The following is a 13,369-nucleotide window of genomic DNA, read 5'->3' on the forward strand; positions in this document are numbered from 1 at the left end:
ATTGCAACCCAATGCATACCATGAATGAGCGCACACTGCTCAAACTGCAACCAGAGTGATCTGCATAAGGTATGCTCAAGAAATCATAGTCCCACGGTAATGAGCGCTACTGAAAATAGAACCTGAGATGCCTCAAAACATGGGCGCCATTGCATGATCGGACTCGGCAAGAAAATCTGCAAATATCTCTCTTCTGCCAGAACTCCAAAATCCCAACCGATGAGTGAGAAATGGGAGTCAACACTTATCCACTGCCATGTGGCATAAATCTAAGGTTTCAAAACCTTAGTATGAAAAATGCATAACAGAGAGACGAAATCGAATACACAGAGATTTATAACTCTGGAATCGTGCAAGAACTGACAGGTAGGGGTTTTTGGGCGTCCGGAACGCAATGGGATAGACGGTTTTGGAAACCGTGGTCTCAATCACTGGGTCCAACACACGGACTGAAAAACGTTTTTGGAAACAGAGCTATCTATAAACTCCACCGGAGTGCAAATGATGAGCAACATAAAAGTTTTAGGACCTCCTGAGTCCACCGGAACTGACAGATCTGCAAATGGTTGCTCCAAACTTGAGTTCCAACACCCGGGCAAAAAACGCAGGAACTGACACAGTGAGTCAGAAATCCACTGAAATGATCCCAGATTCAAGAATGAAGGTGTTTCCAAGCTCCTGAAGTAATGTGGACACCAAAAGCAAGCAATAGTTGCCTCTACAAGTCAATACGGAGTCTCTGTCATCGAACGGAACAGGGAAAAGCTCAAAAAACGACTTTTTCTTTGAAAGCTCTTAACAGGCTCTCAAAACCACTTCGCAAAGCCAAAGTGACTTTTCCAAAGGTTCCTCCAAGGTCTCTGCACACTCGGATGCAAGTAAAGTCACCCACAAAGCTTTCCACAGAGCTTCTCCTTCCTCCCACAGAGCTGCTGAGCTTCAAGCATTCACGCACGCTCAGCTAGATCACCCGAGCTCTGATACCAGTTGAGAGTGCTCTCAACGGAAGCAAGAACGGAAGAAGGAGAGAGAGAGAGAGAGAGAGAGAGACAGAGAGAGACAGAGAGCCACACAAGTTTTGGTGGGTGCAGAACCACCCTAATCTTCTTTTTCATTCATTTATATATGTGTTTGAGTATTGTACATAACCGGGGTAAAGGCACAGTGACCTTTAACCCCCACACAATCATCTCCTCAATCTGCTCCTAGATTCTCTCAATCATCCTATGTGGCTTCTACCACCACCTAACAATGCTTATGGGCACCTAACTGTGCCTCTACCACACACACATAGAAACCAAGGTGTGCCTGGGGCATACACCTTGAGATATCCCAACATACCCCCCCTCAAGGGAATGCCTCAGGCTATGTCAAGGATACAGCTAGCACAAGGTGTCACATGCCATCTCATGGTGGTCATGGATCTATCAATGGCTAGGATCTCAAGCTAGCAAGGGTTCCCATGGGTGTAAGGTAAACAAAAAGGGATACAAAAGACCTTCCAATGGTTATCTCCCCTGCATGTACATGCACACAATGTCTACAGGAGGTACCATGGAGCAAAAACACATACACGTGGCCTACATCATATGGTGACCAGAGGTGTTTACAAAACACACAATAGTTTATTTCATTCATTTTGGAGGACTATCTAGGCTAAGTACCTTGACTCAACAAAAAAGAGAGATCTGGAGCATACATGGAGATGATTCAAAAAGCATAATCTTCATAGGATGCCTCATCTTGTAGAGGCACATCAACTGAAAGTAGATTGGCATTTTTTGACTTTGAAGTTGCTTCCTTTTTGGCTCTACAAAACTTTTCATGATGATTGTTTTTGCCACAGTGTTTGCATGGATTGATCTTGAAGTAGTCTTTTGAGAGGTGATTAGTCTTCCCACAATGATTGCAAGGTGAAAACTTGCCCTTCTGGATTTTTATGGCATAGGCTGTGTCATTGCCTTTCCGGAGTTCCATGTGCCTTTCTTCTTCTTGAAGAGCAGAGATAAGACCTTCAAGATTAGGATTAGGAAGATTTTTCAAAGTGGTAACAACATGATCATAATCTTTAGGCATACTCTTGAGCAACACTACCATAGCATCATCTGTAGTGATAGGAGAGTTGATAGAAGCAAGTTGAGTCATGAGACTTCACATGTAATTGACATGGGCAGCCAAAGGAGTGCCACTAACCATCTTCAATTCAAAGAAAGCAATCTTAAGTGACAATTTTGAGATGTGAGAGCTAGCACCAAAAATAATGTTAAGCTTCTGCCAAGCTTCTGAAGGGGACTCTAAGTCAGAGATGTGATGAATATAGTCATCTCCTAAGGCAAGAGCAATGATGCCATAGGCTTTCTCCTCTCTAGCAGGATCTCTTGCCAGGTGTGTCAGAGCTGAGGATTCTCCAGCATTGGAGGCTGCTGAAGAAGAAGTTGAAGCCGCTTTGACAAGCCCCCAGAGGTTTTCCCTCATTAATGCAAACCTCATGCAAACTTGACCTTCATCTACCATGTGTGGAAACCCTTACCATTGAACTTATCCATATTCAAGATGGTAGCCAAGAGAGGGTCTAGAATGGGCAGTGTCTACTCTCTTACAAGGCAAGAAAGAGTTGAAGAGCTTCAAAAAACAAGCATTTAGAGTAGCAAAAGCTTGCAACCAAAATCCATACTACAAATCAATGATGTTTTCACTTGCATGCTTCATAGAGGTGACTAAATGAAAGTCCAAGCAAATCCAAGTATAGAAACTTAAAAGAAAGTTGTAGCCACAGTTGTACTGATGCTTTTCAAAACTTTAAAACCTCAAGAATGTAGCATCATACTCACAACCTTGTCAAAACTATCCAAAACAGAGGCCTGAACTTGGAGGGCTTGTATCTCACTCTTCAAAGCAAAGAAAAGAGGGCCATCTGAAGCAAAAGAAAGCTCATATACCAGAGAAATCCAGCACAGAGGTTGGGCAAAATGGCGCGCTATTTTGCCCGGGGGAGTTGCTGCAGGTTGAACCTGAGTTTTGATGATTTCTCCTTCGTTACTGAACCAAATGAGCTGAAAAATGACTCAAAATGTTCGTCTTGAGGTCGCCGATCTACTCCTAAGAGGGCTCAAGCAATGGCGTAGCAGGCAGGGAGTATTTTGCAACAGAAGAATGACGAAAAAAATGCACTGTTTGGAGAATGGCAGCCAACAGAGACGTTTTTTTTTCAATTGCTTGCAAGTGGAGGTTCGCCCAAACAAGGGGTATCTCTAGCAGGAAGTTCGCCCAAACGAGGGGTATCTCCAGCAAGAAGGGCTTGGAGAATGGCGGAGAACTGAGGGAGAACAAGCTTTAGCAAGATTTGGGAAGAAAGAGAAGAAATGGTGAAGATGAAGAAGAAGAAGATGATGTGGCACAAGTGGGCTCAAGGAGGATCAAAGTGCTCTGATACCATGTTGGTAAACTAAAAGGAAAGCAAAGATTGAACACAAACTGAGAATTCTTGCTTATGGAATGAAGAAAGGTGAGGTCCTTAAGTAGGCACCTCTTACATGATCATTGACATCACTGATGACCTCTGAGCTTCACAATCATCTCCTCAATCTGCTCCTAGATTCTCTCAATCATCCTATGTGGCTTCTACCACCACCTAACAGTGCTTATGGGCACCTAACTGTGCCTCTAACACACACACATAGAAACCAAGGTGTGCCTGGGGCATACACCTTGAGATATCCCAACAATTAGATGCTCTTAAACTACTACAAACACACACTTAAAGCTCAAACTAACCACAATAATTGACCAAATGAACTACCTTCAAAACTATGGACCTAAAAACCAAGATGTTATGAACCCAAAAGCCTAGACATCCCTTAGGACCCTTGGAGGGCCCAAAAGAGAGAATCCTAGCTCCTCCCTGCCCATCTTCAAACACCCCTTGGTTTTGGATAAGAGTCGAGAATATTTCAAATATTTTGGCTGGTGTTGGCATCCCTTGGGGGTGTGTAACCAGCCAAAACCACGATGTAGGCAATTGTTACGGGTAAGCAGTTGCATACGTTGCATTACAGCCATAAACTAACAGAAATCAGCCGGAAATCCTTGCTTCGGATTCCCATCTACGATCCATTGTTTAGATTTAGTCGAATTGCTACGACGCAGCGGAAAGAGCTTGCAAAATCGATGTATACATCGTCCTTCGTCTCACAGATTGCACATTTCATACTCTTTGGTGGATGGAATCGGCACACCCACTGAATCAAGCGATTGGCATTGATGGATGGAGTCGCAAATCAGGCCAATGATTGGTACAGTGTACAAGACGCTCTCGGGTCCGATGATTTGGGGTTCACTCCAGCGAGATGGCGTCTGCTTCAACAGACCGGGGCAGCTGTGTTTTAGTATCAGCAGAAGTTTTGCGATACCGTATATCACCGCCCTTGAGCCGTTTCTCCGGTTTCTTCATAGCCAGCCAGTGCCCCAGAGAATCCACATTGTCGTTGATGCTTTCTTTCACTTGCAGCATAAACGCCGCACCACTGGAACGCAGCCCACGTGAGTACGAACTTTTACCTGTTTTGGCATTGTAATGAGGATTGCGTTTCGAGCCCATGTGAACTCCAGCTATCTCAATTTCTGGTATGTACGCAGAGAAGGCAGGAGTATTGTGGCAAACTTGCGTCTTTGGTCCTTCGGACCATTCCCACAAAAGGGATAAGGTATATTCACAATTAGATTTTGATCCCAACATGAATTCAATGTAAGCGAATAGAGCCTCACAGGAATTTGAGAGTTCATTGTATGACTAATGAGTGCCAAGGAGGCTGTCTCAGCGACTCATTTCCCCGCAACTGCAAGGGTTGCTTTTGACTATGGAAAATTTTGTATTAAGCAAACGCGCCTTTGGAAGTCCAGGTTGCTATATGTGAGGTCATTGCTGATTGTACACTTATGTTTTTAACAGAGATGTTTACACCGCGTGGACTTCCATTCTATGATCCGAACCGCAGCAACTGAACGCCTATTAGATCCTCCTTGGCTTGAAGACCAGCTCACCTCTGTGGATCGAGGTATTTCAGAGGTTAAGGGGAACTTGATACCGCCAAATGGAACTACCTTGTGTTTTGAACGTGGAGCTCCTCTCCAGGGGCAATTCTGGTATGTCAGAGCTGAAAGATTCCTACCTTGGATATAGTAAAATTTTCGCTGGTAAGAACCGTATCGAAGGTTGTACATTCTAACTGGCTTGTTATTTTATGATTTTAGGACGGCTGGCGTTGACAATATTTTCGGCTTGGTTAGAGATGTCAGCAAGTTATGCGAGGAGGGACATCTACAAGAGGCACTTAAGGCTGTAAACCATTTGGCAAACCAAGGAATACAGGTTTCATCAGATATTTTGGCCATTCTTCTACAAGGGTGCATGAAGAAAAAAGACCTTGTGGTAGGAAGGCAAGTTCATCTTATAGTCAGCAACAGCAAACTCCAAGATCTGAAGTTAAAGTATAATGTCATTCGCATGTATGCTCTTTGTGGAAGTTTGCTCGAGGCAAACCAGGCTTTTAGCAGTTTTAATGAGCAGAATGTGTATACATGGACAGCAATAATTATAGCACATGTTGAACATGGGCAACTTGAAGAGGCCATCATTCTGTATCAAAAAATGTGTATTTCAGGTGTTAAGCCAAGCTCGTATACTTTTGTTGCAGTACTTAAAGCATGTACAGCCGTAGCCTCCCTAGATAAGGTCAAATTGATCCATGCCGACATCATACAGCATGAATTTGAATCGGATCTTTTTGTTGGAAGCACCTTGGTTGACATATATGCTAAAAGTGGGAGTCTGTTGGATGCACGCAACATTTTTGATACATTGCGAGAACGAGATGTGGTGTGCTGGTCAGCAATGATTGCAGCATATGCAGAGTATGGGTATGGTCAGGAAGCCCTTCAACTGTTCAAAAACATGCAACAGGAGGGTATGGAGCCAAACAATATCACGTTTGTGTGCATCCTCAAAGCGTGTGCTGGCATTGCCGCACTGAATCAAGGCAAGGATATCCATGCCAAAATCATAAAATGTGGGCTTGAAAGCTGTCTATTTGTCGTTAATAGCCTGATTGACATGTATGCCAAATGTGGTAGTCTCAAGGATGCACGCAAGGTATTTGACAAGTTACAAAAGAAAGATGTGGTGTCGTGGAATGCAATGATAGGAGGATACGCTGAGCATGGGCAGGGTAATGAGGCCTCTCGACTGTTTCAGAGGATGCAGCAGGAGGGTGCAGAACCCAATGATATCACATTTCTGTGCAGCTTGAGAGCATGTGCTGCTTTATCAGCTCTAGACCAGGGCATGCTAATTCATGCAAACATCATAAATTGCGGACTTGACTCAGATGTGTTTATTGGAAGCACACTTGTGGATATGTATGCTAGATGTGGGAGCCTTGAGGCCGCATGCAAAGTGTTCAATAAATCACCAAAACGAGATGTTGTGTTATGGTCTGCAATGATTGCTATATATGCACAGCATGGGCATGGTAAGGAGGCCATATATCTGTATGGCCACATGCAACGTCAGGGTGTCCAACCTAATGGGATCACGTATGTAAAGATCTTGAAAGCATGCACCCGTGTAAAAGATCTAGACCAGGGAAAACTGATCCATGACAATATTATAAAACGTAGGCTGGAGTCAGATGTGTTTGTTGCTAACACCCTGGTTGATATGTATGCTAAATGTGGTAGCCTGGAGGATGCAGACAAAGTGTTCAATGAGCTGCCCGAACGAAGCGTTGTTTCATGGAATGCAATAATTGCAGGAAATGTGGAGCATGGATATGGGCAGGGGGCTCTTCATTTATATGACAAAATGCAGCAAGAGGGCACAGAGCCTGACATGGTGACACTTTTGTGTGTCATCAAAGCATGTGCTGGTATAGCAGCCCTTAATCAGGGCAGGGTGATCCATGATGCCATAAAAAGACGTGGGCTTGTTTGGCATTTGACTGTTGGTAATGCCCTGGTGGACATGTATGCTAAGTGTGGGAGCTTAGATGATGCATCAGCTGTGTTTGATGACATGCCAGAGCGAGATGTGGTGTCATGGTCTGCAATGATTGCAGGATATGCCCAGCATGGATGCTATACAACTGCAGAGACATACTTTGAAAGAATGCAACAGCAAGGGCTTAAACCAGATGGCGTAACTTTTGTAAGTCTACTTTCTGCATGCAGTCATGCAGGTCTGGTGAAGGAAGGTCATAGGTATTTCAAGTCAATAATAGAAAAACATGGCCTTACACCAACCATTCAACATTATGTGTGCATGGTTGATCTTCTTGGCCGTGCAGGTTACTTGATTGAGGCTTGGGATCTGATTTTACAAATGCCTATCAAGCCTGATGCGGTGGTATGGATGGCTTTGCTTGGTTCCTGCACAAAATATAGTGATGTGGAGCTCGGAAGACAGTCCTTTGATTTTCTAGTTAAGATTGATCAACGGAATGCAGCTGCCTATGTGCTGATGTCAAACATTTATGCAGCTAATTACATGTGGGAAGATGCTCAGAAAATAAAAGAGGCGAGAGCGCGTGAAAGAGCCTGGAAGGTACCTGGCAAGAGCTGGATTGAGATCAACCAGAAAACGTATGAGTTTATGGCAAAAGATAAGAGCCATGCACGTTGTGATGAAATTTATGCAGAATTGGAGAGATTAAGGTGCCCAATGAAGGAGTCAGGATATGTACCCTATTTGGACTCTGTCTTGCATCTGATGTCAGAAGAGGACAAGGAAGATGCACTTTGTGAGCACAGTGAACGTCTGGCTTTAGCTTTTGGGCTGATCAGTACAACGCCTGGAACCACTCTCCGTATAGTAAAGAACCTTCGCATTTGCATTGATTGCCACCATGCTACCAGCATTATATCAAGGCTGGTAGGGCGAGAGATTATTGAAAGGGATGCAAACCGCTTTCACCGTTTCAAGGATGGGATGTGCTCTTGTGGGGACTATTGGTGATTTAAAGGATGGACATACAAAAATTTGGGTGACGTTGGTTACTGTCTGTGCTGAGATGAGGAAGAGATTTACAGCGGCAACACATGAAGGTGAATTCTGGAAAAATGACTATGTTGCCCAATATGAGTGATTCGATCTGCTTATGAAAGATCTCTAGAGAGCGAGTCCACGTCAATTGATCTCAAAAGTGGATAGTTATGATCTTTCTATATGAATGGAAACAAAGTACATGGGGAGCAGGTTGAAAGGATCTTCGGTTGAGGTTTGATTGTTTAATAATTCTGGGATGACTCCCAACTAGTTGATCGTGAAGCACAAAAGTTAAAGCAACAGACAAGAGGCAATGACATATGACTGCAGTTTGCATTCCTTGGGAACAGGTGAACAATCTTGTCCTTTTTTCATGAACTTGGGGAAAAGTTAAAGAGAGCTTATTCCCCCGGCATTCTTACCATGCGGAGCATTAGTTAAATACAATTCGTGTTACAATTGCCTGATGAGAAAGTACGGTAAAGTATATGATTTTTCAACATCATAGACTATAAATAGAAGATAAATAGAAGCAATAATTGGCAAGCTTTTGCAACGTTGCACATCAAATGTGAAGACCACCAAGCAGGGTAGTAAACAGATACATAGGAAAACTTAAAAGAGAAACTGCGTTAAGGCTCAGACTGAATTTGTAGTTAGAAAGCCTGAATGTAATTCATGGTGCATGGCGCACACAATTTATTGCTCGTCGTCGTCCAGGCTCTTTGGTATTCTGTATTAGCATTTCTTGTTTTCCAGGGAATGCTTCCTCTCAATATACATTCTAATTTCTGGTTCATTGTGGACAGATTCCAGAGTATGCCTTTCAGGTGATTGGTTGGAGCCCTCGTTGGGCATATAAATCAAAGCTGTATGTGGACAGAGGATAAGGAAGGTTGTGCTTGTTGTCAGATTAATGTAAATCACCACCAGGAGTGTACAGGGAAACATTCCCACAGGAAAGGATTGAATGTAATTAGATCCCAGTGCAGTTATCTGAGGCTGACTATACATCAAGAATGAGTCAGGTTTGGATGGCGTTTATAAGATCTTCCAAAAGGAGATTGGAAGAGATGACTTTCGACATGCCTGAGGAAAAAATACCCTAAGAGGAGCCAACATATCGACTAAGAGCGTCTAAAATATCCACATAGGAGCACAGCTAGACTCCAATATACCAGATAGGCTCCTACAATTATGTAAAGCATTCGATGATGTTTTCGCATGGACTTGCAGGGACTTCAAAGTTATTCACCCCTCCAGGGTCGTACATTTCAAATCCTGTTGTTCAAATCCAATTTGAAACTAGTTCGACAACCTTATCGAAGGCTGGCCAACAAACTCAAAGAGGTATGTTATGCTGACATCATTAAACGTTCGGAAGCTGAGCTGATATTCCCAGTCAGTGTGTGCTCACCTGTGATTGTAATTCTTTCCTTTATCGATCAAATCTTTGATCAAATTGCAGAGAAAGAACTTCACAATTTTATGGATTGTTTCATTGGGTACAATTAAAAGTGGTGGCTCCTTGAGGATAAATTGAAGACAACATTCATTTTGATGTTCAGTGCTTTGGAAGCAACGCAATGCTTTTCGGGTTGCATTACAAGAGACTCATGAATGATTCCTTGGGAAATCTGGTTTTAGAAGATCTCAAGATTTTCATGGACGACTTGATGCTGGTAAACACATCTTCATGCCATATTGAGGCTAAGGAGTGTATTTTCCAATCGCAGCTTCCATTCAATTGCTCTAACCCAATAAAATGCATGTTTTGGTGTTTCGGTAGGGGGTCCTCCTGGAACATGTCATTAGTTATAGGGGAATTGGAGTTGACCTTGAAAAGGTCAACCCAACTCCCACCAACATTCCGCATCTATAGAGTTTCCTGGGACGAGTGGGATATTATTGGCATTTAATTAAAGATTATGTCGCTCGAACCTTACCCCGTACCAAGCTTCTCAAGAAAAATGTGGTTTCAATTGGGATCAAGCCAGCCTTTGAAGAACTCAAGCTAATATAGAAAAAAGAGTTCTTTGTGTTATGGCAGCTGTCATTCAGACTATTCATCGTATTCTGTAGTCACAGGATCCAAGTCTCGATACACTCCAGCAATAAGGATGTGCTTATCGATCAAATATTTACATGATCCAAAAACTACGACACAACATCTTGCAATTGAAGTCCATCTTTTAAAGGGATTGAAGAGCAAAGTGGAATAATGTGAAATTCTATATGACTTATGAAATGAATAGTCATCTTGCAAGAGTTCAACCACAAGTCAAAACAAAGCCACCTCGATTGCAGTCTTGTTTTGGCTTGTTGGGTGACGAGCGATGACCTTACGATGGATGAATTAGAGAAATTAAAACACTCCACATAGTCTAGTGGGGAAGAGCCTACCTAGCCAGGAGAAGATCTCTTGAGGATTTATACAAACCCAAAATGGTACATGATCATTGGTGAGTACCTCAAGGTTGGTGAAATTCCATGCAACCATGTTAGAAATCAAAAGTGCAAGCTAGTGATTCAAGCCTAGAGGTTTTGTGTGATAGGCGAGACGCTCTATAGGAAGGGTCTTGAAGGAAGATGCTAGAGATACCTTTGGTGATTTTGTAAGAGCTACATGATTTGCATTTCATGGGCTAAATGATGATGCAAAAAAAAAAGCATGAAAAAAAGAGCCACATGATAGGTATTGGTGCCCACCATTGTCCAAGACGGTACGACCATATGATGCTTGGTAGAGCGGACAATCGAAATTGATGGCTAATTCCAATACTGACCTTGTTTCCATTTGAAAAATGGGGCGTCGAGTTGGTTGGTCCCATGCACTACCACGAAGAATGACACTATTTAGGTTGGTTGCCACCATGGACAATTTTATGAATGGCGTGATGCCATAGCTACCCCCAAGAATGACACTACCACTATAGCAAAATGCTTTGTTGATAGGTTCGTGTGCAGGTTTGGTGCACCAACAGAGAGAGTTACAGGTAGAGGCACTCCTTTCATGAATACATTGATAAAAGGAATTGTTGAACGACTCTCAATTGTGCATCGAGATGTAACACCTTTTAATCCTAAGGCCAATCAGTAGGTCGAAAGCACCAACACGGTCTTAGGAGCAATCTTGCATTATTGTAAAATGCCTATTATCGCCGTAGAGAATGGGACCAAAAAGTACCCTAGGCTATTTGGGCTTATAACTTCACGTGCAAACAGGGAATAGGGTACACCCCTTACTTTTTGATTGATGGCTCTGATTGTATGTTGCCTCTTGAAATAGGGGTACCAGCACTTAGAACGGCTTTGGAGCATAATTTGGGGTAGCTTGAGGCAATCAAGCAAAGGCTTTACCAAGTTTCTTGTCTTGGAAGAAACAATAGAAAATGAAGGTAATTGACTACGAATTCAAAAAAGATTTCATTCTCTTCTTTGATTTGTGTCATGATGACAAAATTGTTTCTTAAAAGAACTAATATAGACAATATCAAGCCCTATTATTATGAGCCTAGGGCAAAGAGAAGTTCTATTCAATTGATCTCTCAGTGCACCTTTTCATAATTCCACTTTTCAAAATTTTGTTTGGGCCCGTGCAAATCAATGTTATATTGTGACGTGATTGTGTTGCATGGAAATGCTAAGGATAAGGACCACTGGTTTTTCATCTAACCCCTTGATATTGACAATAGCATGAGGTAGTTATGTCACTCAATGGAGCATCAAAAGAATTGAAGAATGAAGGGTTAGTTGTTGAGATCACGGTGGGGGCCCATCTAGGTGTAATGTAAAGTGAATAGAGGGCCCTAGTTGTAGGATTCAAGTTAAAAATCAGAGTCGACATAACCAGAATAAGGATTTTTAGTGACTCCTTCGGCACCTTAAAGGCAAGTACAAGTGTTCAATAAATTCATGCAATATTCATGGAGAAAGGTCTCAGAGTTTCTAAAGCAATTACAAATTGTTGACATCGTCTATATTACCAGGGTTCGCAAGATCTATTAGCATCTCAATCTTTCTTTTGTCGTCTTGACCAAGGGTTAGAACCGGTACCTCTTTAGTGACTCACTTTGAATAGTGCCTATCCTACCTTGAAAAACAGCCTACTTTTAGATTGAAGCATTCTGGATATTTTGCCTCACCTAACGAAGACAAATGTAGAATTCTCCTTCCAAAAATACAAGATGAAATCACTGCTCAAGGAAATAGCCTCGAAGTAGTCCGCACATCAATTAGTAATGGTCCTATAATTGAAGATGAATTCTAGGGACCGCTATAGTGTTGGAGACAGTTCCCTTGAGGTTGCCTTTCAATAGCAACCCAATGTCAAAGAAGAATTCTATAGTTGAGAGGAGTACTCACTTCGCATCTGCCAATTCAGTTCCTTGGGGAGCCATAATCTGAGCGACAACTTTAGATAGGCCGCCCCTTTGAGAGTATTCAACGATTTGATCATGTTGCCCAATGATAACACTCCTATGGAATGCATATCCCAGTGTAGCGTTCATTTGTTTTCAACCAACCCATGGATGCCTCTACCAGACTGTAAGAGATCCACAAGACACTACTTAGATCACTCATCACACAAGCTATACTATCGAGAGGTTCATAGTACCCTATCTTTGGCATCTTTAGTGCATGCATGCTCATGATTGAATTGCAAGGTGTAAACAATGTCCTTTCTCAACATTGCCTTGGTAAGGATGTCCTATTGGGCTATTATGGAATCTTTGCCACCAATTGAGGACAAGTGTTGAAGGTATGATGCAGCCGATAGGGGGTGGAATGTAATTGCCCACTAAATGAGTTCCTTATTTCGGATACTTCTCGTTGTGACCTTATTGGCTTCATTAACCATAAATTGTTTGGTTGGTAGAGCCTGATGTTAGTGCTAAGACATTACTGGTGGCCGACCCCGTTGAAGTGCAGTAGAAGTCCACACCACCATAGTGCTGTGCATTCGAGCAAAATGCGTAAGATCTTATGTTGTTGCATTGAAGAAGCATCTCTATACGATCAGTCGAGTCATCTACACAGAACTCTTAGAGGCGATGATGAGAACTGTAGAGCAAACTTAGGATTTCGCCCCTAAGCACTAGAGGCCTCAAAGGCCATAGAGTCCTGAAGGGCAATAGGTTGGAGAATGACCACTATAGAAGAGCAAGAAGCCTCTAGTTGGAGCAGAAAATCAGAGAGGTTGGTCATCCTATTAGAGGGGTTGGCCAGTTTTTACTCGATCTTCAAGGCTTGCATCATGCATGAGTTGCTGACTAGGAGGATTTTGGTGAATCTATCACCCCTAGTGGTATTGACATTTGAATAAGCTAC

The 13,369-nt window shown here is 42.6% G+C and overlaps 1 protein-coding gene across 2 annotated transcripts; it reads left to right on the forward strand.

The window, feature by feature from the left end:
• The first annotated feature begins 4,032 nt into the window (after positions 1-4,032).
• On the forward strand, positions 4,033-9,906 carry LOC147901601 (pentatricopeptide repeat-containing protein At3g12770-like). Of its 2 annotated transcripts, XM_087375019.1 has the most exons (6): positions 4,033-4,539; positions 4,636-4,703; positions 4,949-5,142; positions 5,251-8,388; positions 8,848-9,388; positions 9,507-9,562. In XM_087375019.1, exons 1-4 carry the CDS (start codon positions 4,347-4,349, stop codon positions 8,006-8,008), a joined length of 3,213 nt encoding a protein of 1,070 aa, XP_087231145.1. In that variant the 5' UTR covers positions 4,033-4,346; the 3' UTR covers positions 8,009-8,388; positions 8,848-9,388; positions 9,507-9,562. The 2 variants fall into 2 exon arrangements, with proteins under 2 accessions (XP_087231145.1, XP_087231144.1); XM_087375018.1 differs by having other exon boundaries at positions 8,848-9,906.
• Positions 9,907-13,369: the final 3,463 nt, after the last annotated feature.

Source organism: Dipteris shenzhenensis, chromosome 5 (genome assembly GCF_047967505.1).
Source record: "Dipteris shenzhenensis isolate YYH24624 ecotype China chromosome 5, Dip_SZ_1.0, whole genome shotgun sequence".
NCBI classification, from domain to species: domain Eukaryota; kingdom Viridiplantae; phylum Streptophyta; class Polypodiopsida; order Gleicheniales; family Dipteridaceae; genus Dipteris; species Dipteris shenzhenensis.